General features: G+C 58.6%; 4 protein-coding genes and 1 pseudogene across 4 annotated transcripts; 1 reads left to right on the top strand and 4 right to left on the bottom strand.

Annotated features, from left to right (window-relative positions):
- Window positions 1–1,415: 1,415 nt before the first annotated feature.
- On the bottom strand, window positions 1,416–3,239 carry LOC148054446 (acrosin-like). The gene is made up of 5 exons (XM_087764006.1): window positions 3,061–3,239; window positions 2,457–2,722; window positions 2,195–2,340; window positions 1,708–1,717; window positions 1,416–1,564 (listed from the first exon to the last, which is right to left on the bottom strand). Exons 1-5 carry the CDS (start codon window positions 3,237–3,239, stop codon window positions 1,416–1,418), a joined length of 750 nt encoding a protein of 249 aa, XP_087620132.1.
- Window positions 3,240–6,095: 2,856 nt separating this feature from the next.
- Window positions 6,096–7,919, bottom strand: LOC148054445 (acrosin-like). Its single transcript, XM_087764005.1, has 5 exons — window positions 7,741–7,919; window positions 7,137–7,402; window positions 6,875–7,020; window positions 6,388–6,397; window positions 6,096–6,244 (listed from the first exon to the last, which is right to left on the bottom strand). The coding sequence occupies exons 1-5, from the start codon at window positions 7,917–7,919 to the stop codon at window positions 6,096–6,098; spliced, it is 750 nt and encodes a 249-aa protein (XP_087620131.1).
- A 2,856-nt stretch (window positions 7,920–10,775) lies between these two features.
- LOC148054444 (acrosin-like) lies at window positions 10,776–12,599 on the bottom strand. The gene is made up of 5 exons (XM_087764004.1): window positions 12,421–12,599; window positions 11,817–12,082; window positions 11,555–11,700; window positions 11,068–11,077; window positions 10,776–10,924 (listed from the first exon to the last, which is right to left on the bottom strand). The coding sequence occupies exons 1-5, from the start codon at window positions 12,597–12,599 to the stop codon at window positions 10,776–10,778; spliced, it is 750 nt and encodes a 249-aa protein (XP_087620130.1).
- A 4,483-nt stretch (window positions 12,600–17,082) lies between these two features.
- Window positions 17,083–18,150, top strand: LOC148054443 (acrosin-like). The gene is made up of 2 exons (XM_087763966.1): window positions 17,083–17,425; window positions 17,542–18,150. Exons 1-2 carry the CDS (start codon window positions 17,170–17,172, stop codon window positions 18,045–18,047), a joined length of 762 nt encoding a protein of 253 aa, XP_087620092.1. The 5' UTR covers window positions 17,083–17,169; the 3' UTR covers window positions 18,048–18,150.
- A 2,861-nt stretch (window positions 18,151–21,011) lies between these two features.
- On the bottom strand, window positions 21,012–26,716 carry LOC148054442 (arylsulfatase A-like; annotated as a pseudogene).
- Between the last annotated feature and the right edge of the window lie 404 nt (window positions 26,717–27,120).

Below are 27,120 nucleotides of genomic sequence, written 5' to 3'. Positions count from 1 at the left end.
GGTCTTTTATCTAGCCTTCTTCAAGGCTGGAGCCGTTAGTTTTCCACAGTTTGCTACTTATGCAAACGCTTTCATATCTTTTAACTGCCTCCCAAATTCCTTTCCCAAGGCACAAGGCGTTAGTAGTTTTGCTAATTGGAAAATGACTGTTTCTCCTTAGCTTTAGAAACTATTTACAATTATTTACTATTTCACTAGCCAACGGCACGCGCCCACAGCGCTCCCACCAGCAGCTGCCCCCAGACACTCGGTGTTTCCAGCTGCTGGGTCCCTATGGCCTGTGTTCCCTTCTGCCGTTGCTGGCAGCCAGGCCTCTGGAGCCACCTCCCCACCGGGCACAGAGGGGGCCACACAGAAGAGGACTTGGAATCGCTCTCAAAAAGAAGGTAGGAAGGGCCGTGGTGATGAGGTGCAGGGCTCCGTCAAACAAGCAAACCACCCAGCAGTTTGCTTATGTGTGACTGGCTCCTTGATCCCCCCTTGTCTCCGTTTTCCATGCTTGTACATCCCCCTCCTCTTCCTTGACGCCTCCCTTTCTCTGCCCTTGTCTCCACCCAAACAAGGGACCTTCCCCGGGTTATTTGTTCCCCCTTGCTCCCAGGTTTGCCCCATCTGTGAACAGAGCTGGTGTTTCAGGTGCCGTTAGCTGGGTCATCTTGGCCTTCCGTGGCGTGACTGATGCGGTTTCCTGGGTACTGCTGTCCCTGCCAGATTCCTCTCCCGAAATGACCCCAACTCTTCCTTCAGTGATCTGTGAAGTGTGGCCACCTCTCACATCAGTCCCCTGTAACTACCCATGAACCTGTCTCTTCCTCATGGCACTCTAACTCCTGCCCGCTTCTCACTCTGTTTACTATCGACAGCAATTGCTCTTGTCATGCTCAGCAGTTTCCCACAGTCTGTTCAGTTAGCTAAGGCTTGCGCCAGGCCTTAATCATCAGCTTGCATGCCTTAATGCATACCCCCGAAGTTGTCTGCACATCACATAATTTTTTCCTATCGTCTTTCTAGGCTCAGTGTGCCAGTCTTCTCCATCCCACGCTCTGAGCACCCTCCTCTCTGAGCGGGCACGGTTTCAGCCCCGCTGAGTGACTCTTTCCCTTTGTGCCCTCCTGTCTGCCTGCAGCCTCATTTTGCAGGTGCCGGGCATGGAAGTCCTCGCCTTGCACAGGAGACTGAATTGGACTGAAGCACGGTTAGCTGTGAAAAACATCAACTTTATTTCAAGAACTAAGTCAGCTTCAGGACTTGTGTGCACTCGGAGGAGAGAGGGCAGGACAGAGCAGGCCTTTGGATCAGCAGGCGTTGCCGCAGAAGGAAGTGGTCGTGGTACTCTGCAGCCTGCACTGGATCCCGTTGATGCTGCTGCTCAAGCCTTTTTTCCCCTCAGGACCTGCAGGAGCTCCTGCAGCAGATTAAAGAATTCCACCAGCTTCTGGCGTGGAAATGGGCAGGGTGTAAAGCTGCCCGACTGCGTTGGTATTGGCGTTGGCCTCTGAACGGGGGTTGAGGTGAAGGCTGGCTGTGGCGCTGGAGTGGCCGTGACTGCTGGGCGCAGTCCCATCTGTACCAGGATCCAGTCGTAAAAGTGCTGAGTGGAGGTGTAGACCCCGGGCTGTTTTGCTCTCGCACAGCCTGTCCCCCAGCTGGTCACTCCAACAAGCCAGAAGTAGTCAGCGTTGTTATCTTTGCACACGAGAGGCCCACCGCTGTCGCCCTGCAGCGGGGAGAGAGCATTAAGGTGGCACTGGGGGGCCACTGTCGGCGCTCCGGCTGGCTCCTTCTCTCTCACAGCACCTGCCAGAGCTGTGTTCACTGCACAGAACGGCTCTGCTCAGCTGCTGCAGCCTCCAGAGCCTTTCCTAGGAAGGGGTCGTGGGCCTGTAAGGTAGAGCTCGCTCTCTCCTAGCCGCACAGTGGTCCTGGATGTGGGGAAGAGGGGTGTTGCAGGGCTGGGACCTGGTCGTATGGGCTGCCAAGAGCGCTGGATGGGCTTTCTGGGCAGAGTCTCCGGCCTCTGGGACAAGTGGGGCACAGGCAAGGACCTGCAGATGGGGGAGGTGAGCCCCAGCAGCAGTGGGGACCCAGGGGCGGGAGGGTGACTTGCCAGGCAAAGCCCGCGCCGGGGGTCTGCTGGGGCGGTTGTGACAGGGCTGTCTGTGGTGCTGGGAGCTGACTTGTAGCACGCCCCTACCTGGCAGGTGTCGATGCCACCCTGCGGATAGCCAGCACACAAGTTGTGGCTGTGGATGGCCCCTCTGTACCACCGGCTGCTGTTACAGAGGTTGACATCAATGAGGCGGACCTTGGCCTCCTGCAGGACATCCGTTGCTCCTCCAGCTGTGACACAGAAAGGAATTCAACACCCAGGAGCTCGTTGCCAGTTCTCCTCCCCAGCCCATCTCCCCAGCGTGCCAAGCTTGCACTCAGGACGCGAGCGCTTTTTGGGAACTCACATCTTGCGGTCGTGGAGCCCCAACCACTGACGTAGCAGGCTGTCAACTGTGACACTCTCAGCGAGGCGTCGGGCACACAGGCAAGCTGTACGTAGGGGCTGCACTGGGCAGGCTGGTCCAGTTCCAGCAAAGCAATGTCATTCCTCTGCGAGATATTACTGTAGTGTTCGTGAACCAGGAGCCGCTTAATATTGCGCACTTGGACCTCAGGGCCCAGCTGGGTCAGCTGGGTGGCCCCGATCACCACGCGCCACATGGCGATGCGCCTGGAAGGCAGATGGAGAGAGGGGTCAGGGGGAGCGGAGCCGTGTGCTGCAGCAGCCCAGCAGTTCCCTGCCTTCCGCCTCACAGGGGAGAGAGGGCAGCAGCGCTACGGAGGGTGCGACTGCCCTCGCGTGCCTTAGGCGCAAGGGATGTCGGGCTGGCAGCTGCTAGGAAGCAGTGGCACGAGCCCAGCCTTCTCCTGAGCAGTCTCTCAGCTGGGCTCGGGAGTGCCCAGGCACTGGGCGTGCTGCAGGGAAACGGGATGGGAGTAGCGCGTGGTGGCGCAGGCAGGGTACCTGCCGGTGTTGTGGGGATATCCCTGGTCCCCGGTCCTCCTTACCTGGCCTTGATGAAGCAGTGGGCTGCTGTGAGGACCCACTGCGGGCTGATGAGGGACCCGCCGCAGATATGGCCCGTGCCTGCTACCCAGGGATCCTGGATGCTGACGATCCAGGGCCAGGCCCCTGGCTGGGCATCTCTGCCCCCCACGACGCGCGACATGCCGTAGTGAGCAGCCATGGGCCGGAGCCCGCAGGTCCCTCTGCAACCAGAAACTCCTTACTGTCCTGCTCGACGGCTTGCTGCTGTTGAGGCTGAAGGTCAGCCGTCTTCCCTCCCCACAAGGCGCTGCATGGACAGCAGGGCCAGGGAACCCCATGGGGCGTGCGTCCGTCCGCCCCTGTTTCTGCTTGAGCCCCACAGACGAGTTGTGCCAGCAGCCTGGCTGCTGGCAGGGAACTGAGGCTCCCACACGGGGTTGGGGAAGCTGTGGCGTGGCCACGGAGGACAAGCGGGCACCCTCCAGTGAACCCCATAAGGGTTGCCCAAGCTCCCTCCCCGAGCCTCGGGCCACTTACCCACAGCTGTCCCATGTGGCGTGCACAGGCCAGCACATGGCCAGCAGGACGAGGAGGGGGAGCAAATTCATCGCTGCCAGCAGCACGTGGCAACTGCAAGAACCGGGGGCTCGTCACCACCAGTGCAGCGGCCGACGTAGTGCCCACGTATTCACGTTGCCCACGGTGCCCTTGGCCCCGGGCTGATGTCACAGAGCCGCTGGTTCCGGGTGCTGGCCACGGTGGCCTCTCGGGGTGGGGGGGCAACGTGGGGGTTCCAAGCAGGAGGGGGGCAGAAGCTGGGATTGGACACCCCCGACGGACACCCCCGACGGACACCCGCCGAATGCTCTGCTTGCGGGATGAGGGCGTGCGGGTCCCGTGGCAGGCAGCAGCACCTGGCTCTGAGCACTGCCTGCTAACACTTAGCAGGGAAAAAATCAAGTGGGGCATCCCAGCCTCTCTGGGAAGTTCACTGCCACCCTGCTCTCTGCAGCTGTTTCCCAGCAGGTCCTTCCCAAAAAACATACACCAGAGAATGTAACTACTACAGGCAGTATGCACATGCTTGGGTGTTGAAGCGCCAGTCTGGTTACAGCCGCAGCACGCAAGCAGTGATGTGCGAGTGGGATGAGTCCAGCGTACCCATGTGTTGCACCCTCTAAGTATGTGCACGCCTGGGTGCACGCATGCTGGCATTGCACCGAAATCGGGAATAAACCTCTTAACACCAACGTAGCATTAAGAAGCAGGCATTCTCTTTATTACAGCACGGGATACACGGGGGATCGTTCCACCTAACGTGCATACCGTCATACAAAACTACAGCATATTTATCGGGTTACATGATCAGTATAAACCCGCCTAAATTTACACTTATCGGCTGGTGATTAACATTTCATACACTATTGGTTTGCTGTACTTAAATTAGCCTCGCTTGCTATGTAAATTAGCACGCGTGCCCCTTTCAGGTCGGCGGGCAAGTCTTTTCGGTCCTGAGTTGAGTCGGCGGTCGCGATCTCCCCTCGCCACGTTTACCTTTCACCCACTTTCTGCAGTTTGATCAAACTTCACGCTTCTCTGGCCACCGTCCAGTCTTTGGTGCCGAGATGCTCCCTTTTATCGGTCTTTTATCTAGCCTTCTTCAAGGCTGGAGCCGTTAGTTTTCCACAGTTTGCTACTTATGCAAACGCTTTCATATCTTTTAACTGCCTCCCAAATTCCTTTCCCAAGGCACAAGGCGTTAGTAGTTTTGCTAATTGGAAAATGACTGTTTCTCCTTAGCTTTAGAAACTATTTACAATTATTTACTATTTCACTAGCCAACGGCACGCGCCCACAGCGCTCCCACCAGCAGCTGCCCCCAGACACTCGGTGTTTCCAGCTGCTGGGTCCCTATGGCCTGTGTTCCCTTCTGCCGTTGCTGGCAGCCAGGCCTCTGGAGCCACCTCCCCACCGGGCACAGAGGGGGCCACACAGAAGAGGACTTGGAATCGCTCTCAAAAAGAAGGTAGGAAGGGCCGTGGTGATGAGGTGCAGGGCTCCGTCAAACAAGCAAACCACCCAGCAGTTTGCTTATGTGTGACTGGCTCCTTGATCCCCCCTTGTCTCCGTTTTCCATGCTTGTACATCCCCCTCCTCTTCCTTGACGCCTCCCTTTCTCTGCCCTTGTCTCCACCCAAACAAGGGACCTTCCCCGGGTTATTTGTTCCCCCTTGCTCCCAGGTTTGCCCCATCTGTGAACAGAGCTGGTGTTTCAGGTGCCGTTAGCTGGGTCATCTTGGCCTTCCGTGGCGTGACTGATGCGGTTTCCTGGGTACTGCTGTCCCTGCCAGATTCCTCTCCCGAAATGACCCCAACTCTTCCTTCAGTGATCTGTGAAGTGTGGCCACCTCTCACATCAGTCCCCTGTAACTACCCATGAACCTGTCTCTTCCTCATGGCACTCTAACTCCTGCCCGCTTCTCACTCTGTTTACTATCGACAGCAATTGCTCTTGTCATGCTCAGCAGTTTCCCACAGTCTGTTCAGTTAGCTAAGGCTTGCGCCAGGCCTTAATCATCAGCTTGCATGCCTTAATGCATACCCCCGAAGTTGTCTGCACATCACATAATTTTTTCCTATCGTCTTTCTAGGCTCAGTGTGCCAGTCTTCTCCATCCCACGCTCTGAGCACCCTCCTCTCTGAGCGGGCACGGTTTCAGCCCCGCTGAGTGACTCTTTCCCTTTGTGCCCTCCTGTCTGCCTGCAGCCTCATTTTGCAGGTGCCGGGCATGGAAGTCCTCGCCTTGCACAGGAGACTGAATTGGACTGAAGCACGGTTAGCTGTGAAAAACATCAACTTTATTTCAAGAACTAAGTCAGCTTCAGGACTTGTGTGCACTCGGAGGAGAGAGGGCAGGACAGAGCAGGCCTTTGGATCAGCAGGCGTTGCCGCAGAAGGAAGTGGTCGTGGTACTCTGCAGCCTGCACTGGATCCCGTTGATGCTGCTGCTCAAGCCTTTTTTCCCCTCAGGACCTGCAGGAGCTCCTGCAGCAGATTAAAGAATTCCACCAGCTTCTGGCGTGGAAATGGGCAGGGTGTAAAGCTGCCCGACTGCGTTGGTATTGGCGTTGGCCTCTGAACGGGGGTTGAGGTGAAGGCTGGCTGTGGCGCTGGAGTGGCCGTGACTGCTGGGCGCAGTCCCATCTGTACCAGGATCCAGTCGTAAAAGTGCTGAGTGGAGGTGTAGACCCCGGGCTGTTTTGCTCTCGCACAGCCTGTCCCCCAGCTGGTCACTCCAACAAGCCAGAAGTAGTCAGCGTTGTTATCTTTGCACACGAGAGGCCCACCGCTGTCGCCCTGCAGCGGGGAGAGAGCATTAAGGTGGCACTGGGGGGCCACTGTCGGCGCTCCGGCTGGCTCCTTCTCTCTCACAGCACCTGCCAGAGCTGTGTTCACTGCACAGAACGGCTCTGCTCAGCTGCTGCAGCCTCCAGAGCCTTTCCTAGGAAGGGGTCGTGGGCCTGTAAGGTAGAGCTCGCTCTCTCCTAGCCGCACAGTGGTCCTGGATGTGGGGAAGAGGGGTGTTGCAGGGCTGGGACCTGGTCGTATGGGCTGCCAAGAGCGCTGGATGGGCTTTCTGGGCAGAGTCTCCGGCCTCTGGGACAAGTGGGGCACAGGCAAGGACCTGCAGATGGGGGAGGTGAGCCCCAGCAGCAGTGGGGACCCAGGGGCGGGAGGGTGACTTGCCAGGCAAAGCCCGCGCCGGGGGTCTGCTGGGGCGGTTGTGACAGGGCTGTCTGTGGTGCTGGGAGCTGACTTGTAGCACGCCCCTACCTGGCAGGTGTCGATGCCACCCTGCGGATAGCCAGCACACAAGTTGTGGCTGTGGATGGCCCCTCTGTACCACCGGCTGCTGTTACAGAGGTTGACATCAATGAGGCGGACCTTGGCCTCCTGCAGGACATCCGTTGCTCCTCCAGCTGTGACACAGAAAGGAATTCAACACCCAGGAGCTCGTTGCCAGTTCTCCTCCCCAGCCCATCTCCCCAGCGTGCCAAGCTTGCACTCAGGACGCGAGCGCTTTTTGGGAACTCACATCTTGCGGTCGTGGAGCCCCAACCACTGACGTAGCAGGCTGTCAACTGTGACACTCTCAGCGAGGCGTCGGGCACACAGGCAAGCTGTACGTAGGGGCTGCACTGGGCAGGCTGGTCCAGTTCCAGCAAAGCAATGTCATTCCTCTGCGAGATATTACTGTAGTGTTCGTGAACCAGGAGCCGCTTAATATTGCGCACTTGGACCTCAGGGCCCAGCTGGGTCAGCTGGGTGGCCCCGATCACCACGCGCCACATGGCGATGCGCCTGGAAGGCAGATGGAGAGAGGGGTCAGGGGGAGCGGAGCCGTGTGCTGCAGCAGCCCAGCAGTTCCCTGCCTTCCGCCTCACAGGGGAGAGAGGGCAGCAGCGCTACGGAGGGTGCGACTGCCCTCGCGTGCCTTAGGCGCAAGGGATGTCGGGCTGGCAGCTGCTAGGAAGCAGTGGCACGAGCCCAGCCTTCTCCTGAGCAGTCTCTCAGCTGGGCTCGGGAGTGCCCAGGCACTGGGCGTGCTGCAGGGAAACGGGATGGGAGTAGCGCGTGGTGGCGCAGGCAGGGTACCTGCCGGTGTTGTGGGGATATCCCTGGTCCCCGGTCCTCCTTACCTGGCCTTGATGAAGCAGTGGGCTGCTGTGAGGACCCACTGCGGGCTGATGAGGGACCCGCCGCAGATATGGCCCGTGCCTGCTACCCAGGGATCCTGGATGCTGACGATCCAGGGCCAGGCCCCTGGCTGGGCATCTCTGCCCCCCACGACGCGCGACATGCCGTAGTGAGCAGCCATGGGCCGGAGCCCGCAGGTCCCTCTGCAACCAGAAACTCCTTACTGTCCTGCTCGACGGCTTGCTGCTGTTGAGGCTGAAGGTCAGCCGTCTTCCCTCCCCACAAGGCGCTGCATGGACAGCAGGGCCAGGGAACCCCATGGGGCGTGCGTCCGTCCGCCCCTGTTTCTGCTTGAGCCCCACAGACGAGTTGTGCCAGCAGCCTGGCTGCTGGCAGGGAACTGAGGCTCCCACACGGGGTTGGGGAAGCTGTGGCGTGGCCACGGAGGACAAGCGGGCACCCTCCAGTGAACCCCATAAGGGTTGCCCAAGCTCCCTCCCCGAGCCTCGGGCCACTTACCCACAGCTGTCCCATGTGGCGTGCACAGGCCAGCACATGGCCAGCAGGACGAGGAGGGGGAGCAAATTCATCGCTGCCAGCAGCACGTGGCAACTGCAAGAACCGGGGGCTCGTCACCACCAGTGCAGCGGCCGACGTAGTGCCCACGTATTCACGTTGCCCACGGTGCCCTTGGCCCCGGGCTGATGTCACAGAGCCGCTGGTTCCGGGTGCTGGCCACGGTGGCCTCTCGGGGTGGGGGGGCAACGTGGGGGTTCCAAGCAGGAGGGGCCCAGAAGCTGGGATTGGACACCCCCGACGGACACCCCCGACGGACACCCGCCGAATGCTCTGCTTGCGGGATGAGGGCGTGCGGGTCCCGTGGCAGGCAGCAGCACCTGGCTCTGAGCACTGCCTGCTAACACTTAGCAGGGAAAAAATCAAGTGGGGCATCCCAGCCTCTCTGGGAAGTTCACTGCCACCCTGCTCTCTGCAGCTGTTTCCCAGCAGGTCCTTCCCAAAAAACATACACCAGAGAATGTAACTACTACAGGCAGTATGCACATGCTTGGGTGTTGAAGCGCCAGTCTGGTTACAGCCGCAGCACGCAAGCAGTGATGTGCGAGTGGGATGAGTCCAGCGTACCCATGTGTTGCACCCTCTAAGTATGTGCACGCCTGGGTGCACGCATGCTGGCATTGCACCGAAATCGGGAATAAACCTCTTAACACCAACGTAGCATTAAGAAGCAGGCATTCTCTTTATTACAGCACGGGATACACGGGGGATCGTTCCACCTAACGTGCATACCGTCATACAAAACTACAGCATATTTATCGGGTTACATGATCAGTATAAACCCGCCTAAATTTACACTTATCGGCTGGTGATTAACATTTCATACACTATTGGTTTGCTGTACTTAAATTAGCCTCGCTTGCTATGTAAATTAGCACGCGTGCCCCTTTCAGGTGGGGGGGCAAGTCTTTTCGGTCCTGAGTTGAGTCGGCGGTCGCGATCTCCCCTCGCCACGTTTACCTTTCACCCACTTTCTGCAGTTTGATCAAACTTCACGCTTCTCTGGCCACCGTCCGGTCTTTGGTGCCGAGATGCTCCCTTTTATCGGTCTTTTATCTAGCCTTCTTCAAGGCTGGAGCCGTTAGTTTTCCACAGTTTGCTACTTATGCAAACGCTTTCATATCTTTTAACTGCCTCCCAAATTCCTTTCCCAAGGCACAAGGCGTTAGTAGTTTTGCTAATTGGAAAATGACTGTTTCTCCTTAGCTTTAGAAACTATTTACAATTATTTACTATTTCACTAGCCAACGGCACGCGCCCACAGCGCTCCCACCAGCAGCTGCCCCCAGACACTCGGTGTTTCCAGCTGCTGGGTCCCTATGGCCTGTGTTCCCTTCTGCCGTTGCTGGCAGCCAGGCCTCTGGAGCCACCTCCCCACCGGGCACAGAGGGGGCCACACAGAAGAGGACTTGGAATCGCTCTCAAAAAGAAGGTAGGAAGGGCCGTGGTGATGAGGTGCAGGGCTCCGTCAAACAAGCAAACCACCCAGCAGTTTGCTTATGTGTGACTGGCTCCTTGATCCCCCCTTGTCTCCGTTTTCCATGCTTGTACATCCCCCTCCTCTTCCTTGACGCCTCCCTTTCTCTGCCCTTGTCTCCACCCAAACAAGGGACCTTCCCCGGGTTATTTGTTCCCCCTTGCTCCCAGGTTTGCCCCATCTGTGAACAGAGCTGGTGTTTCAGGTGCCGTTAGCTGGGTCATCTTGGCCTTCCGTGGCGTGACTGATGCGGTTTCCTGGGTACTGCTGTCCCTGCCAGATTCCTCTCCCGAAATGACCCCAACTCTTCCTTCAGTGATCTGTGAAGTGTGGCCACCTCTCACATCAGTCCCCTGTAACTACCCATGAACCTGTCTCTTCCTCATGGCACTCTAACTCCTGCCCGCTTCTCACTCTGTTTACTATCGACAGCAATTGCTCTTGTCATGCTCAGCAGTTTCCCACAGTCTGTTCAGTTAGCTAAGGCTTGCGCCAGGCCTTAATCATCAGCTTGCATGCCTTAATGCATACCCCCGAAGTTGTCTGCACATCACATAATTTTTTCCTATCGTCTTTCTAGGCTCAGTGTGCCAGTCTTCTCCATCCCACGCTCTGAGCACCCTCCTCTCTGAGCGGGCACGGTTTCAGCCCCGCTGAGTGACTCTTTCCCTTTGTGCCCTCCTGTCTGCCTGCAGCCTCATTTTGCAGGTGCCGGGCATGGAAGTCCTCGCCTTGCACAGGAGACTGAATTGGACTGAAGCACGGTTAGCTGTGAAAAACATCAACTTTATTTCAAGAACTAAGTCAGCTTCAGGACTTGTGTGCACTCGGAGGAGAGAGGGCAGGACAGAGCAGGCCTTTGGATCAGCAGGCGTTGCCGCAGAAGGAAGTGGTCGTGGTACTCTGCAGCCTGCACTGGATCCCGTTGATGCTGCTGCTCAAGCCTTTTTTCCCCTCAGGACCTGCAGGAGCTCCTGCAGCAGATTAAAGAATTCCACCAGCTTCTGGCGTGGAAATGGGCAGGGTGTAAAGCTGCCCGACTGCGTTGGTATTGGCGTTGGCCTCTGAACGGGGGTTGAGGTGAAGGCTGGCTGTGGCGCTGGAGTGGCCGTGACTGCTGGGCGCAGTCCCATCTGTACCAGGATCCAGTCGTAAAAGTGCTGAGTGGAGGTGTAGACCCCGGGCTGTTTTGCTCTCGCACAGCCTGTCCCCCAGCTGGTCACTCCAACAAGCCAGAAGTAGTCAGCGTTGTTATCTTTGCACACGAGAGGCCCACCGCTGTCGCCCTGCAGCGGGGAGAGAGCATTAAGGTGGCACTGGGGGGCCACTGTCGGCGCTCCGGCTGGCTCCTTCTCTCTCACAGCACCTGCCAGAGCTGTGTTCACTGCACAGAACGGCTCTGCTCAGCTGCTGCAGCCTCCAGAGCCTTTCCTAGGAAGGGGTCGTGGGCCTGTAAGGTAGAGCTCGCTCTCTCCTAGCCGCACAGTGGTCCTGGATGTGGGGAAGAGGGGTGTTGCAGGGCTGGGACCTGGTCGTATGGGCTGCCAAGAGCGCTGGATGGGCTTTCTGGGCAGAGTCTCCGGCCTCTGGGACAAGTGGGGCACAGGCAAGGACCTGCAGATGGGGGAGGTGAGCCCCAGCAGCAGTGGGGACCCAGGGGCGGGAGGGTGACTTGCCAGGCAAAGCCCGCGCCGGGGGTCTGCTGGGGCGGTTGTGACAGGGCTGTCTGTGGTGCTGGGAGCTGACTTGTAGCACGCCCCTACCTGGCAGGTGTCGATGCCACCCTGCGGATAGCCAGCACACAAGTTGTGGCTGTGGATGGCCCCTCTGTACCACCGGCTGCTGTTACAGAGGTTGACATCAATGAGGCGGACCTTGGCCTCCTGCAGGACATCCGTTGCTCCTCCAGCTGTGACACAGAAAGGAATTCAACACCCAGGAGCTCGTTGCCAGTTCTCCTCCCCAGCCCATCTCCCCAGCGTGCCAAGCTTGCACTCAGGACGCGAGCGCTTTTTGGGAACTCACATCTTGCGGTCGTGGAGCCCCAACCACTGACGTAGCAGGCTGTCAACTGTGACACTCTCAGCGAGGCGTCGGGCACACAGGCAAGCTGTACGTAGGGGCTGCACTGGGCAGGCTGGTCCAGTTCCAGCAAAGCAATGTCATTCCTCTGCGAGATATTACTGTAGTGTTCGTGAACCAGGAGCCGCTTAATATTGCGCACTTGGACCTCAGGGCCCAGCTGGGTCAGCTGGGTGGCCCCGATCACCACGCGCCACATGGCGATGCGCCTGGAAGGCAGATGGAGAGAGGGGTCAGGGGGAGCGGAGCCGTGTGCTGCAGCAGCCCAGCAGTTCCCTGCCTTCCGCCTCACAGGGGAGAGAGGGCAGCAGCGCTACGGAGGGTGCGACTGCCCTCGCGTGCCTTAGGCGCAAGGGATGTCGGGCTGGCAGCTGCTAGGAAGCAGTGGCACGAGCCCAGCCTTCTCCTGAGCAGTCTCTCAGCTGGGCTCGGGAGTGCCCAGGCACTGGGCGTGCTGCAGGGAAACGGGATGGGAGTAGCGCGTGGTGGCGCAGGCAGGGTACCTGCCGGTGTTGTGGGGATATCCCTGGTCCCCGGTCCTCCTTACCTGGCCTTGATGAAGCAGTGGGCTGCTGTGAGGACCCACTGCGGGCTGATGAGGGACCCGCCGCAGATATGGCCCGTGCCTGCTACCCAGGGATCCTGGATGCTGACGATCCAGGGCCAGGCCCCTGGCTGGGCATCTCTGCCCCCCACGACGCGCGACATGCCGTAGTGAGCAGCCATGGGCCGGAGCCCGCAGGTCCCTCTGCAACCAGAAACTCCTTACTGTCCTGCTCGACGGCTTGCTGCTGTTGAGGCTGAAGGTCAGCCGTCTTCCCTCCCCACAAGGCGCTGCATGGACAGCAGGGCCAGGGAACCCCATGGGGCGTGCGTCCGTCCGCCCCTGTTTCTGCTTGAGCCCCACAGACGAGTTGTGCCAGCAGCCTGGCTGCTGGCAGGGAACTGAGGCTCCCACACGGGGTTGGGGAAGCTGTGGCGTGGCCACGGAGGACAAGCGGGCACCCTCCAGTGAACCCCATAAGGGTTGCCCAAGCTCCCTCCCCGAGCCTCGGGCCACTTACCCACAGCTGTCCCATGTGGCGTGCACAGGCCAGCACATGGCCAGCAGGACGAGGAGGGGGAGCAAATTCATCGCTGCCAGCAGCACGTGGCAACTGCAAGAACCGGGGGCTCGTCACCACCAGTGCAGCGGCCGACGTAGTGCCCACGTATTCACGTTGCCCACGGTGCCCTTGGCCCCGGGCTGATGTCACAGAGCCGCTGGTTCCGGGTGCTGGCCACGGTGGCCTCTCGGGGTGGGGGGGCAACGTGGGGGTTCCAAGCAGGAGGGGGGGCAGAAGCTGGGATTGGACACCCCCGACGGACACCCCCGACGGACACCCGCCGAATGCTCTGCTTGCGGGATGAGGGCGTGCGGGTCCCGTGGCAGGCAGCAGCACCTGGCTCTGAGCACTGCCTGCTAACACTTAGCAGGGAAAAAATCAAGTGGGGCATCCCAGCCTCTCTGGGAAGTTCACTGCCACCCTGCTCTCTGCAGCTGTTTCCCAGCAGGTCCTTCCCAAAAAACATACACCAGAGAATGTAACTACTACAGGCAGTATGCACATGCTTGGGTGTTGAAGCGCCAGTCTGGTTACAGCCGCAGCACGCAAGCAGTGATGTGCAAGCCAAAGAAGCCAGGCATACCCAAGCAGTGTCAACCGTCCTGCCCAAAGCACAGTGAAAGGCAGGTGCAGGACAGTCCACGCTGGCTCTGTCAGGCACAGCAACACCCCCTGGCAGGCTTCGTGTCCTTGCTGTCTGTGAGTTACAGTGCTGTTCTAGGACAACACTGACAAGGGCAGTTGTGGCACCTGGCATGCATGGCTGTGGACATGCCATTTTAAGCTCCAGACAGAGAAGGATGCTCCTGCTCTCAGCCCCACGTACCATTCCCTATGGCTTTGGTAAATCCTGTATCAGCCTCCTCGTATCAGTCTGCCTTCCACAGGGGTGCGGTGGAGCCTTGCTCACATGCTGGAGTGCAGGGCAGTCACAGGAGAAACGCAGGAGCCAGCCATGTGCGTTGCATTTGCTGAGCAGGGCTAGGTCCCGGGAGGGTGGAGAGCAGTGGCTTGAAGGATGGCAGCCTCAAAGCTTGTGAAAGGTGCGGGAGCTTCCTGCTGCCATCCTGGCTTAGAATCACAGAACGTCCTGAGTTCAAAGGGACCCACAAGGATTATCGAGTCCAGCTCCTGTCCCTGCTCGTGGGGCTAGACCTAAGGCACACAGCTGAGTGCGCAACCTCGTCCCTAGGATGACAGGGCAGCTCTGTCTGAAAGTGGAACAGCTGCTCTCAAGGCCCTTGAGGCGTCGCATGGTTTCACAGGCACCAGAACGGGGCCCCAAACAAACTGGACTCAAGGCTGCTTTGTTTTTTTGAAAATGGACCTGAAGGTGGTGCCCCGTATCTGCTTAGAGCAGACAGGAGAAGGCTTTAGAGAAGACAACTTGTCTTCTGTGGATACCCTGCTATTCCCACACCAGATTTTGCAGGTGGTTAAGGGGGATTGATGTGAGAGGTGGCCACACTTCACAGATCACTGAAGGAAGAGTTGGGGTCATTTCGGGAGAGGAATCTGGCAGGGACAGCAGTACCCAGGAAACCGCATCAGTCACGCCACGGAAGGCCAAGATGACCCAGCTAACGGCACCTGAAACACCAGCTCTGTTCACAGATGGGGCAAACCTGGGAGCAAGGGGGAACAAATAACCCGGGGAAGGTCCCTTGTTTGGGTGGAGACAAGGGCAGAGAAAGGGAGGCGTCAAGGAAGAGGAGGGGGATGTACAAGCATGGAAAACGGAGACAAGGGGGATCAAGGAGCCAGTCACACATAAGCAAACTGCTGGGTGGTTTGCTTGTTTGACGGAGCCCTGCACCTCATCACCACGGCCCTTCCTACCTTCTTTTTGAGAGCGATTCCAAGTCCTCTTCTGTGTGGCCCCCTCTGTGCCCGGTGGGGAGGTGGCTCCAGAGGCCTGGCTGCCAGCAACGGCAGAAGGGAACACAGGCCATAGGGACCCAGCAGCTGGAAACACCGAGTGTCTGGGGGCAGCTGCTGGTGGGAGCGCTGTGGGCGCGTGCCGTTGGCTAGTGAAATAGTAAATAATTGTAAATAGTTTCTAAAGCTAAGGAGAAACAGTCATTTTCCAATTAGCAAAACTACTAACGCCTTGTGCCTTGGGAAAGGAATTTGGGAGGCAGTTAAAAGATATGAAAGCGTTTGCATAAGTAGCAAACTGTGGAAAACTAACGGCTCCAGCCTTGAAGAAGGCTAGATAAAAGACCGATAAAAGGGAGCATCTCGGCACCAAAGACTGGACGGTGGCCAGAGAAGCGTGAAGTTTGATCAAACTGCAGAAAGTGGGTGAAAGGTAAACGTGGCGAGGGGAGATCGCGACCGCCGACTCAACTCAGGACCGAAAAGACTTGCCCCCCACCTGAAAGGGGCACGCGTGCTAATTTACATAGCAAGCGAGGCTAATTTAAGTACAGCAAACCAATAGTGTATGAAATGTTAATCACCAGCCGATAAGTGTAAATTTAGGCGGGTTTATACTGATCATGTAACCCGATAAATATGCTGTAGTTTTGTATGACGGTATGCACGTTAGGTGGAACGATCCCCCGTGTATCCCGTGCTGTAATAAAGAGAATGCCTGCTTCTTAATGCTACGTTGGTGTTAAGAGGTTTATTCCCGATTTCGGTGCAATGCCAGCATGCGTGCACCCAGGCGTGCACATACTTAGAGGGTGCAACACATGGGTACGCTGGACTCATCCCACTCGCACATCACTGCTTGCGTGCTGCGGCTGTAACCAGACTGGCGCTTCAACACCCAAGCATGTGCATACTGCCTGTAGTAGTTACATTCTCTGGTGTATGTTTTTTGGGAAGGACCTGCTGGGAAACAGCTGCAGAGAGCAGGGTGGCAGTGAACTTCCCAGAGAGGCTGGGATGCCCCACTTGATTTTTCCCGTGCTAAGTGTTAGCAGGCAGTGCTCAGAGCCAGGTGCTGCTGCCTGCCACGGGACCCGCACGCCCTCATCCCGCAAGCAGAGCATTCGGCGGGTGTCCGTCGGGGGTGTCCGTCGGGGGTGTCCAATCCCAGCTTCTGCCCCCCTCCTGCTTGGAACCCCCACGTTGCCCCCCACCCCGAGAGGCCACCGTGGCCAGCACCCGGAACCAGCGGCTCTGTGACATCAGCCCGGGGCCAAGGGCACCGTGGGCAACGTGAATACGTGGGCACTACGTCGGCCGCTGCACTGGTGGTGACGAGCCCCCGGTTCTTGCAGTTGCCACGTGCTGCTGGCAGCGATGAATTTGCTCCCCCTCCTCGTCCTGCTGGCCATGTGCTGGCCTGTGCACGCCACATGGGACAGCTGTGGGTAAGTGGCCCGAGGCTCGGGAGGGAGCTTGGGCAACCCTTATGGGGTTCACTGGAGGGTGCCCGCTTGTCCTCCGTGGCCACGCCACAGCTTCCCCAACCCCGTGTGGGAGCCTCAGTTCCCTGCCAGCAGCCAGGCTGCTGGCACAACTCGTCTGTGGGGCTCAAGCAGAAACAGGGGCGGACGGACGCACGCCCCATGGGGTTCCCTGGCCCTGCTGTCCATGCAGCGCCTTGTGGGGAGGGAAGACGCGGCTGACCTTCAGCCTCAACAGCAGCAAGCCGTCGAGCAGGACAGTAAGGAGTTTCTGGTTGCAGAGGGACCTGCGGGCTCCGGCCCATGGCTGCTCACTACGGCATGTCGCGCGTCGTGGGGGCAGAGATGCCCAGCCAGGGGCCTGGCCCTGGATCGTCAGCATCCAGGATCCCTGGGTAGCAGGCACGGGCCATATCTGCGGCGGGTCCCTCATCAGCCCGCAGTGGGTCCTCACAGCAGCCCACTGCTTCATCAAGGCCAGGTAAGGAGGACCGGGGACCAGGGATATCCCCACAACACCGGCAGGTACCCTGCCTGCGCCACCACGCGCTACTCCCATCCCGTTTCCCTGCAGCACGCCCAGTGCCTGGGCACTCCCGAGCCCAGCTGAGAGACTGCTCAGGAGAAGGCTGGGCTCGTGCCACTGCTTCCTAGCAGCTGCCAGCCCGACATCCCTTGCGCCTAAGGCACGCGAGGGCAGTCGCACCCTCCGTAGCGCTGCTGCCCTCTCTCTCTGTGAGGCGGAAGGCAGGGAACTGCTGGGCTGCTGCAGCACACGGCTCCGCTCCCCCTGACCCCTCTCTCCATCTGCCTTCCAGGCGCATCGCCATGTGGCGCGTGGTGATCGGGGCCACCCAGCTGACCCAGCTGGGCCCTGAGGTCCAAGTGCGCAATATTAAGCGGCTCCTGGTTCACGAACACTACAGTAATATCTCGCAGAGGAATGACATTGCTTTGCTGGAACTGGACCAGCCTGCCCAGTGCAGCCCCTACGTACAGCTTGCCTGTGTGCCCGACGCCTCGCTGAGAGTGTCACAGTTGACAGCCTGCTACGTCAGTGGTTGGGGCTCCACGACCGCAAGATGTGAGTTCCCAAAAAGCGCTCGCGTCCTGAGTGCAAGCTTGGCACGCTGGGGAGATGGGCTGGGGAGGAGAACTGGCAACGAGCTCCTGGGTGTTGAATTCCTTTCTGTGTCACAGCTGGAGGAGCAACGGATGTCCTGCAGGAGGCCAAGGTCCGCCTCATTGATGTCAACCTCTGTAACAGCAGCCGGTGGTACAGAGGGGCCATCCACAGCCACAACTTGTGTGCTGGCTATCCGCAGGGTGGCATCGACACCTGCCAGGTAGGGGCGTGCTACAAGTCAGCTCCCAGCACCACAGACAGCCCTGTCACAACCGCCCCAGCAGACCCCCGGCGCGGGCTTTGCCTGGCAAGTCACCCTCCCGCCCCTGGGTCCCCACTGCTGCTGGGGCTCACCTCCCCCATCTGCAGGTCCTTGCCTGTGCCCCACTTGTCCCAGAGGCCGGAGACTCTGCCCAGAAAGCCCATCCAGCGCTCTTGGCAGCCCATACGACCAGGTCCCAGCCCTGCAACACCCCTCTTCCCCACATCCAGGACCACTGTGCGGCTAGGAGAGAGCGAGCTCTACCTTACAGGCCCACGACCCCTTCCTAGGAAAGGCTCTGGAGGCTGCAGCAGCTGAGCAGAGCCGTTCTGTGCAGTGAACACAGCTCTGGCAGGTGCTGTGAGAGAGAAGGAGCCAGCCGGAGCGCCGACAGTGGCCCCCCAGTGCCACCTTAATGCTCTCTCCCGCTGCAGGGCGACAGCGGTGGGCCTCTCGTGTGCAAAGATAACAACGCTGACTACTTCTGGCTTGTTGGAGTGACCAGCTGGGGGACAGGCTGTGCGAGAGCAAAACAGCCCGGGGTCTACACCTCCACTCAGCACTTTTACGACTGGATCCTGGTACAGATGGGACTGCGCCCAGCAGTCACGGCCACTCCAGCGCCACAGCCAGCCTTCACCTCAACCCCCGTTCAGAGGCCAACGCCAATACCAACGCAGTCGGGCAGCTTTACACCCTGCCCATTTCCACGCCAGAAGCTGGTGGAATTCTTTAATCTGCTGCAGGAGCTCCTGCAGGTCCTGAGGGGAAAAAAGGCTTGAGCAGCAGCATCAACGGGATCCAGTGCAGGCTGCAGAGTACCACGACCACTTCCTTCTGCGGCAACGCCTGCTGATCCAAAGGCCTGCTCTGTCCTGCCCTCTCTCCTCCGAGTGCACACAAGTCCTGAAGCTGACTTAGTTCTTGAAATAAAGTTGATGTTTTTCACAGCTAACCGTGCTTCAGTCCAATTCAGTCTCCTGTGCAAGGCGAGGACTTCCATGCCCGGCACCTGCAAAATGAGGCTGCAGGCAGACAGGAGGGCACAAAGGGAAAGAGTCACTCAGCGGGGCTGAAACCGTGCCCGCTCAGAGAGGAGGTGCTCAGAGCGTGGGATGGAGAAGACTGGCACACTGAGCCTAGAAAGACGATAGGAAAAAATTATGTGATGTGCAGACAACTTCGGGGGTATGCATTAAGGCATGCAAGCTGATGATTAAGGCCTGGCGCAAGCCTTAGCTAACTGAACAGACTGTGGGAAACTGCTGAGCATGACAAGAGCAATTGCTGTCGATAGTAAACAGAGTGAGAAGCGGGCAGGAGTTAGAGTGCCATGAGGAAGAGACAGGTTCATGGGTAGTTACAGGGGACTGATGTGAGAGGTGGCCACACTTCACAGATCACTGAAGGAAGAGTTGGGGTCATTTCGGGAGAGGAATCTGGCAGGGACAGCAGTACCCAGGAAACCGCATCAGTCACGCCACGGAAGGCCAAGATGACCCAGCTAACGGCACCTGAAACACCAGCTCTGTTCACAGATGGGGCAAACCTGGGAGCAAGGGGGAACAAATAACCGGGGGAAGGTCCCTTGTTTGGGTGGAGACAAGGGCAGAGAAAGGGAGGCGTCAAGGAAGGGGAGGGGGGATGTACAAGCATGGAAAACGGAGACAAGGGGGGATCAAGGAGCCAGTCACACATAAGCAAACTGCTGGGTGGTTTGCTTGTTTGACGGAGCCCTGCACCTCATCACCACGGCCCTTCCTACCTTCTTTTTGAGAGCGATTCCAAGTCCTCTTCTGTGTGGCCCCCTCTGTGCCCGGTGGGGAGGTGGCTCCAGAGGCCTGGCTGCCAGCAACGGCAGAAGGGAACACAGGCCATAGGGACCCAGCAGCTGGAAACACCGAGTGTCTGGGGGCAGCTGCTGGTGGGAGCGCTGTGGGCGCGTGCCGTTGGCTAGTGAACTTGAAGCTGGACTAGCTCACGAGCAAAAGGAGATACCGAGCTGGAAAGACCCCAGGTCTGTGCCAGTTACTGGGTAAGTAGCTTGACGGCCAGCCACGGATTTTAACTGAACTTAATTCCCACGCTAATGTTTAAGGGCCCCGTGAGCATGCTGTGCTTGCGGATCTCGGAGCGATGGGTGTGTACCTTTCACTGCTGAACATCCGTACCGATCAGCTGGAGAGGCAGACAAGGACTGGGTTGTGCTGTTTGTGTTAAGCGGGTGCTGGTAAAGGGACTGCTCTATCCGTGTTAATCTGTTTTGCCATTCATGCCAGTGAGGTGTGTGCGCGTGGTCTTGAATGGGATCTGGCTCTTTGGAAGACAAAGTCTCTGGTACCTGTGCATGGGAACAGCAGTCGCATCCATTGGGCTGAGATGGGAGAAACCTCCTGGGAGCGAGAGTCCTCCCGATTCAGCTCCAGCTCTTCTGCGAGAAGATGTTCTCTGGGAGGAACATGGGCTGGATATGGCGTGCGCAGAACGTGCACGCACACACGCGCACGCACACACAGACGCACAGCACGCACAGAGCGCACGCACAAAAATGCTGTGTGCACACATACACTGCATTCACGCGCAGGGTGCATGTGCACACACACGCACACGCACACACACAGTGGAGACACATGGGGTACAAACAGAAGGTGCAATGCACACCCACAGTGTGTGCACACCCGTACACACGTCTTGAACACAGAGCGCAATGCACAGTGTTCACATACACAGAGTGCATGCATAGGCATACCTGGCTGGCGTGCACGCAGCCAGCTGCTGGTGGGACCGCTGTGTGCGTGTTCAGTGTGCTAGTGAACTTGAAGCTGGACTAGCTCCCGAGCAAAAGGAGGGACCCTTTCAGTCATGGGGCTGGCATGTGGTTGCAGTCCACCTGGCTGATCAGCCCCAGCACCCACAGACCTCACAAGAGGACCAGGCCTGCCAACCACCAGCCACATCTCCACCTCCTGGAGTCGTGAAGGACTTGGAGGTGCTTGGGCTGTGTATCGGGTCTGACTGGGATGGAGTTAATTTTCCCCACAGCAGCCCTCATAGTGCTGTGCTTTGTATTGGTAACTAGAAAGGTGGTGATAACACACCAGTGTTTTGGCTACTGCTGAGCAATGCTGCTGTCTCTCCAACATTCCCCCTCCCCAGCAGGGCGGGGGTAGGCAAAATCTTGGGAGGGGACATAGCCAGGCCAGCTGACCCAAACTGAGCAAAGGGATATTCCATACCATGACATCTGCTCAGCAGCGAAAGCTAAGAGAAAGGAGGAGGAAGTGGGGGCATTCGTTATTTATGACGCTTCCCTTCTGGAGCAACTGCTACACATACTGAAGCCCTGCTTCCCGGAAAGTGGCTGGACATCACCTGACGATGGGAAAGAGTATAAAATCTTTGTTTTCCTTTTGCTTCTGTGCATGGCCTTTGCCTTTGATTTTATTAAACTGCCTTTATCTTGACCCATGAGGGTTTTTTCCATCTCATTTCCTCCCCTCCCTGTCCTGCTGAGGAGGGGAGTGATAGAGCAGCTTGGTGGCACCCGGCATCCAGCCAAGGCCAACCCATCACAAGCTGCTTCCCACCTAGGCACGTCCCCTCTGCACTAGCTGCACAAGGTCCTGCCTCTGCAGCTGCCAGGACCATCCATCCCATCCTCTTCTTGCTGTGCTCTTGGCCCCTAGGAAGTGATGGTGCTGCAGCTCCCAGCTCAGTTTCCGCCCAGGGGTGCACAGCGTGCCTCCAGCTGCGCTGGGATCTCTGGAGACTGGGGCATGCCCTTTGCTTCACCTTGATCATGGTTTGAAAGGAGCTGTTCTGGCTCTGGAGACGATGCTGTATCATGGTCCCTCCCTGAACAAGTCAAGGGTTTCTTTCAAGAGGCCTCATCTTGAACGTCCAACACAGAGCACAGGGTGCACTGACCCGCACTCCTAGCAGGGTTAGTAATCTCCCCAACCCCCAGTTTGCTACCCCAGCACGCCATCAGTCAGGTGTCACTGAGCCAAACCCACAGGGTAGCTCTAAGGCTGAGCTTGGGTAGTTGGGGGCGAGGGGGCTGGTGGGTTTGGGATAGGGTTCCAGAGTGGAGCAGCTGAAGGGGATGGAGCAGCAAGAGGCTAGGAGCAGCGGCAGCAGGAGGGCTTAGGAGTGCAGTTTGGTACGCAGCAGGGCTGCAGCGTGGGATCCCTGCCCTTCCTGATCTGGCTTTCCCCAAATTCCATGCGCTGTTCAAAAAGGACTTTCTGCAGTTCGATCTCCTTCAGGACTTGCAGAAGCTCCGGCCCTGCACCGCTCTGCAGCAGATCATAGTTCTCGGCTGGGTCTGACTCCAGGTCAAAGAGCAGCGGGGGCAAGTGAGGGGTCAGCGGGGTCAGCCCATGGCAGGCCTGGTCTGGGGTCGTATCACTGTGAAAGGAACCTGCAAAAGAAACCCCCAGGTGTAGCTCAGTTTCTTCTCTTTGAGCTTTGGACAGCAAAGCCACGCAGGACTCCACAAAGCTGCCCACTGTGGTGGTATGCTCCCCCTGTACCCTCCTGCCCTCCCCCCCTACACTTGACCTTTTCCCATAACCCTGCTCAAGCGATAATCACCAGAGGCAGTTGTGATGGATGCATCCAGCTCAAAGTGGATTTGGGGGAGACAGATAACAACACAACAGCCAAGGGCTAATTTACGGCAACGTGTCCGCCTAACCACAGTGCTGGTCAATGTCCGGCTCAAGGCAAAGTTGGAAGAAACTAACACAGGGAGTTGGTATGTAAGTATGACTTTGAGTTAATCATCTAACCCACATAAATAGTGAGCAGCCCAAGAGCCCTGTGAGCTCTCCTGCACAGCAGTGGGCTGCACACCAGGATCTCCCCTTGAGTAGGGATGCCTCTCAAGGTTACTCCTCAAGGTTGAGAGATTCCTTGCCGCAACAGATCCTCGATAAGTGACTAATAGCATGCTAAACTTTGAAATTTTAGCTAAGTGATATAAAGGATTGATTGTGCATATATAATCCTTTAGACATAAGCCATTGACCAAGTCTGGGACTAGGATTGGATCCAGCTGCACCCAGACTCCTCTTTGAGAAGGAGTTTAGAAAGCAAGGGGGTCCTCTCTGAACCTCATGACTCAACGGGAGGGTCTCCCTGACAGTCCTGTCTGACCCTGTCCCCTATGCAGTAAATAATCAAGTGTACCATGCCATCGAATCTCGTTAAACCACTGTTCTGTTTACTATCAAACCCTGTCATCAATAAACATGTTGCTCCTACAAGTGCACTCTCACTCCATCTACGACACCCACGCAGAGAAGAGGCAGCACTAACCTTTTGTGAAGTAATGGGCCTTGTACTTCCCAAGCCTGACAGCGAAGGGGCCATGCAGCGGATCGGGAGACGGCGGGTAGAAGAACATTGTCTGACGGGGACTCTGTGGGAAGCAGCAGAGCTAAGCTCACCTGTGCAGCCACAAGGCTGAAGAAGAGCCTGGAACGGACCAGGCAGAGACCCCAGGAAGTCACACAGGAGCCCCAATACTACAGCCAGAACATGGCCGGAGAGGGGAGAAGCTGATGAGCAGCGGCATCCTGTTTGCTTCCTACTCAAAGCTACTGGGGCTCTGTCCACCCACTGCAGCCACGGGGGTTTGGTTTGGCAACATGCTGCAGGTGTTAGAGCTCAGCAGCCTGAGGAAGCCCAGGAACTCCACGGCATGACCCAGGCCAGACAAAAGGTCCTAGCTCATGGATCTCCTGACCGCCAGCTGGTTCTACTCATCAGGCACCCAGCTCCAGGCACACAGCTCCAGCCCCACACCCAGCCTTCCTGCACAACGCCAGCCAAACCAGCCCACAGGACTCACCTTCCCTGACCCAAACAGCACCGGACTCAGGTCATAGCCATCCAGGGCAACTTTAGGAAGAGCTGCTCCAGCCAGGGTAGCCAGGGTTGGCAGGATGTCCAGGGTGCTTGCCAGCTCATGCGTCACTCCTGTCACCCACCACATCAAGGCATAAGGAAAGGTTCAAGCACCTGATCCCACTCCCATCCCTGCCATCCTCACTTCTCTCCCACCCTCTGCGTGTCCCAGGGCAGCCGAGCTGCCATGACACCCCTGCCTTGGCTGACATCAGCACGCAAAAGGCACAAGCAGTGCCAAGTCTCACCTGGAGTGATACGGCCTGGCCAATAAGCCACTGCTGGTTCCCGCATACCACCTTCGTACGTCGTGCCCTTCCCACACTTCAGAAGGCCAGAGCTGCCTCCACGTGCCATTCTCATGGTGGAAGGGCTGTAAGAGAGAACTACCTACCATCAGTTTCACATGTTCATGCTACCCCTTCCCTGATGCTGCCAACAGGGCCATGACAAGAGAGACATGGTACCAGCAAGTGACACTGCCATCCTTCTCAGCCTTGTGAGGCAGGAGGCATGGGGCAGGTGAAGAAGCCAAGGTGGGCAACATGCCTAAGCAGGGCACCAGAGACCAGTGCCACTCACACGTGAAGGGAACCGGGGTACATTTGGGCTGCTGCACGCTCCTGGCCTGAACCCTGTGAGGTTTCTGCCCACAAGAAGAGGCACAGCTGAGTCACAGGAACAAGGAGCAGATCATGCACTGGCTCGTCTCCAGAGCAGCGCCCACCTCTTGCCTCACTTCAGGTCACCTGGCAATGCCACATCACATCCCTTTTGCCCCAGCCAACCAATGCCTCATTCCAGTTCCCCCATACCATGGCAGAAGAACCTTACCAGTGATGAAGTCCCCGCTACTGAGCCCACTCACCCATTGTCAGAGGTGAAAAACATCAAGGTTGTGTTTGCAAGACCATTTTCCTGCAGTGCCTGCAGCAGCTGTCCCACCGAGCCATCAAACTCCAAGAGTGCATCACCAAACGGCCCACGCCGCGACTGCCCTGCATACTCCTGGCTTGCAAATTGGGGGTAGTGTGTATGCTGGAGAAAGGGCAGAGAAGACTGCTACACAAACTCCCAGAGCCGCATCTGGTTCCCAGTTCACCCGGGGACAGTGAGCACCCCAGCTAGGACATGGAGATACACCATGAGATGAGAAGAGGCTTGTCCCCAAGCTTCAGAAACATCTCTCAGAAATGGCATAAAGGAGCTGAGCCCCAGGACAGGATGTGGAGCCCCCGAGTGGGAAATTTTCCCAGGTGGACTCCTGGCCCGGAGAAGTGGGCAAAGCTCCAGAAAGAAGCAGCCCAAGAATATTATCAGAACAGTGCTGCCACAAGACCTGGGTGTGGGAACAGCAACCCCAAGTCGTCCAGGGATATTGACTGCTCAGCACAGTCCTAGGGCTGCAGGAGCTGAGACGCTTCCCTGCTCTCCCCACAGGACAAAGGCTCCCTTCCCCACCCTTGGGCCCAGAGCAGCCCTCCCCTCTCCTACGTGGGAGGCATAGTAGAGCAGGAAGGGGAGGCCTCGTCGCGCAGAGTCAGCGATGAAGTCCCGGGAGAAGTTGTTGTAGAGTGGCACCAGATCAGGGAAAGAGACCGGCTTGTGCACGATGCTCTGGTTCCAGAGCAGCGGGACTGGCACTAAGCCTTGGTCACAAGTCCCAAAACACTTGATGTCGGGTGGGAAGCAGGTGAGATTCTGGCAGGGGCCCTGGAGAGAACAAATAACACTTTGTCTTTTACATGTATTGCAGGACAGTAAGGGGAGAGGAGCAAAGAGTGTCACAGTGGCCCATCACCAGGGCCTACAGGCACCCTTTGGGCAGCCACTCCCAGAAGCCCAGGGGTCTGTGCCCACCCTAGAACTGTCCACGGATCATGCTGCCCCAACATCATTTTCTCCTGGCAGCAATTCAGATGTTTCTTTATAGTCCAGAAGCTGACCCTCCCTCCCTTGACAAAGGGCAAATGTCCCCATGCACAACTGCCACCCACGTTCTGCAAAACTGCCCTATCATATGAGCACCTGAGAGGTGGGCTTTCCCCACCAGCATCCATCTCCCTGGCCTGCAGCCACCCACACCCAGGCAAGCACTAACCCAGCCTATGTGCTCTCAAGCAAGCTTCATCTCTCAGGCCCTCTCCCCAGCCAGCCCCAGGACACCCTTCAGGGCCTGACAGGCCTCTCACCTGGTCATGGGAGTAGGGCACCCCAAGAAGTGGTCAAAGCCCTGGTGGATGGGCAGGAAGGAGCCATTAATCCCCAGGCCAAGATGCCACTTGCCAACCATGGCTGTGGCATAGCCCTCAGCCTTCAGCACCTCTGCAATGGTGACCTCAGACAGCGGCAGGCCTCCCCGCGAGTCTGGGTCAAACACACCGGGGTAAACCCCAGAGCGCATCTGGAAACGGCCGGTCAGCAGGGCTGCCCTACAGGCGAGGGTTCAAAGAGAGAGAGAGGAGACAAGCGTCACACCGGACACAGCACAGGCTGCGGTGCCCACCCTCCACAGAGGGTGACCCATTCCTCGGGACCTGCCGCCTCCCCTGTCTGCTGGGACACGCGATCGGTCCCCTCATAGAGCAGCCAGACCTGTGGGCCTCCTGGGGCACGGCAGGCTTATCAACCACCCGCTCCTCCCAGCACTGCAACTCCCTAGCTGGGTGCCAAGCCCTGTCTCGACGCTTCCTCCATCCCCGCCCCGGGGCCCTGCAGCAGTCGCCAGCCAGCGGGGCGGGAGCAGCGGGGACGTACCGGGACGGGCTGCACACCGGGGAGCTGCTGTAGAAGCTGGTGAACCGCAGCCCTCGGGAAGCCATCCGGTCCAGGTGGGGCGTGCCAGAAGACGGGTGCCCGTAGCTCCCCAGGTCCCCGAAGCCCAGGTCGTCCGCCAGCAACAGGACGAAGCTGGGGCGGGCGCCGGCCGCTCCGCGCAAGGCCAGCAGCACCAGGGCCCAGGGCAGGCCCCGGCTCCGCGGCCCCATGGCGCCGCCGCCCGGGGAGGCCCGCCGACACTGGCGCTCGGCACGGGGTACAGCGCTGCCCTCCCACGCTCCGCTCCGCTCCGAGCCCCCGTGGCGGCGCCCGCCGGGCCGGGCCGGGCCGGGCCGGGCCGGGCCGGGCAGCGCAGGCACCTCCACAACCGGCGGAGCCGAACGGCGCCGCGCCGCCGCCGCCGCCGCCGCCGCCGCCCGCCTGACGCGCGCGGGCAGCCGCGTGACCCGGCCCCGCGGCGGGGCATGCCGGGAACTGTAGTCCGTCGCGGGGCAGCGCTTGGAAGGGGCCGCGCAGGCTCCGCGGCGGCGTTGGTCCCTCGCAGCCGCCTCCCGGAGCGCCGCGCCCGGTGCAGGCGGCCTCCTGCGGCCCGGGCCTGCCCCGGCTGCTGCTGCCGGGGGTGGTTTGTTAACAACAGGGGCTTCCGACAGAGTCGCCCTCAGCGTCGCCCAGGTTTGGAGGCTGCGGACGCAGCCCGTGT

Source organism: Nipponia nippon, unplaced genomic scaffold (assembly GCF_047370975.1).
Source record: "Nipponia nippon isolate SJK-2023a ecotype South Korea unplaced genomic scaffold, ASM4737097v1 scaffold_3, whole genome shotgun sequence".
NCBI lineage: Eukaryota > Metazoa > Chordata > Aves > Pelecaniformes > Threskiornithidae > Nipponia > Nipponia nippon.
This window is presented reverse-complemented; position numbering and strand designations above follow the sequence as displayed.

Excerpts from the sequence above, each read along its gene's own strand:
- LOC148054446 (XM_087764006.1), bottom strand. The coding sequence starts at position 3,239 with ATGGCTGCTCACTACGGCATGTCGCGCGTCGTGGGGGGCAGAGATGCC. Across the intron at positions 2,723-3,060 it reads CACTGCTTCATCAAGGCCAG|GCGCATCGCCATGTGGCGCG; the intron begins GTAAGGAGGACC and ends TCTGCCTTCCAG. Across the intron at positions 2,341-2,456 it reads GGGCTCCACGACCGCAAGAT|CTGGAGGAGCAACGGATGTC; the intron begins GTGAGTTCCCAA and ends TCTGTGTCACAG.
- LOC148054443 (XM_087763966.1), top strand. The coding sequence starts at position 17,170 with ATGTGGCGCGTGGTGATCGGGGCCACCCAGCTGACCCAGCTGGGCCCT. Across the intron at positions 17,426-17,541 it reads GGGCTCCACGACCGCAAGAT|CTGGAGGAGCAACGGATGTC; the intron begins GTGAGTTCCCAA and ends TCTGTGTCACAG.
- LOC148054445 (XM_087764005.1), bottom strand. The coding sequence starts at position 7,919 with ATGGCTGCTCACTACGGCATGTCGCGCGTCGTGGGGGGCAGAGATGCC. Across the intron at positions 7,403-7,740 it reads CACTGCTTCATCAAGGCCAG|GCGCATCGCCATGTGGCGCG; the intron begins GTAAGGAGGACC and ends TCTGCCTTCCAG. Across the intron at positions 7,021-7,136 it reads GGGCTCCACGACCGCAAGAT|CTGGAGGAGCAACGGATGTC; the intron begins GTGAGTTCCCAA and ends TCTGTGTCACAG.
- LOC148054444 (XM_087764004.1), bottom strand. The coding sequence starts at position 12,599 with ATGGCTGCTCACTACGGCATGTCGCGCGTCGTGGGGGGCAGAGATGCC. Across the intron at positions 12,083-12,420 it reads CACTGCTTCATCAAGGCCAG|GCGCATCGCCATGTGGCGCG; the intron begins GTAAGGAGGACC and ends TCTGCCTTCCAG. Across the intron at positions 11,701-11,816 it reads GGGCTCCACGACCGCAAGAT|CTGGAGGAGCAACGGATGTC; the intron begins GTGAGTTCCCAA and ends TCTGTGTCACAG.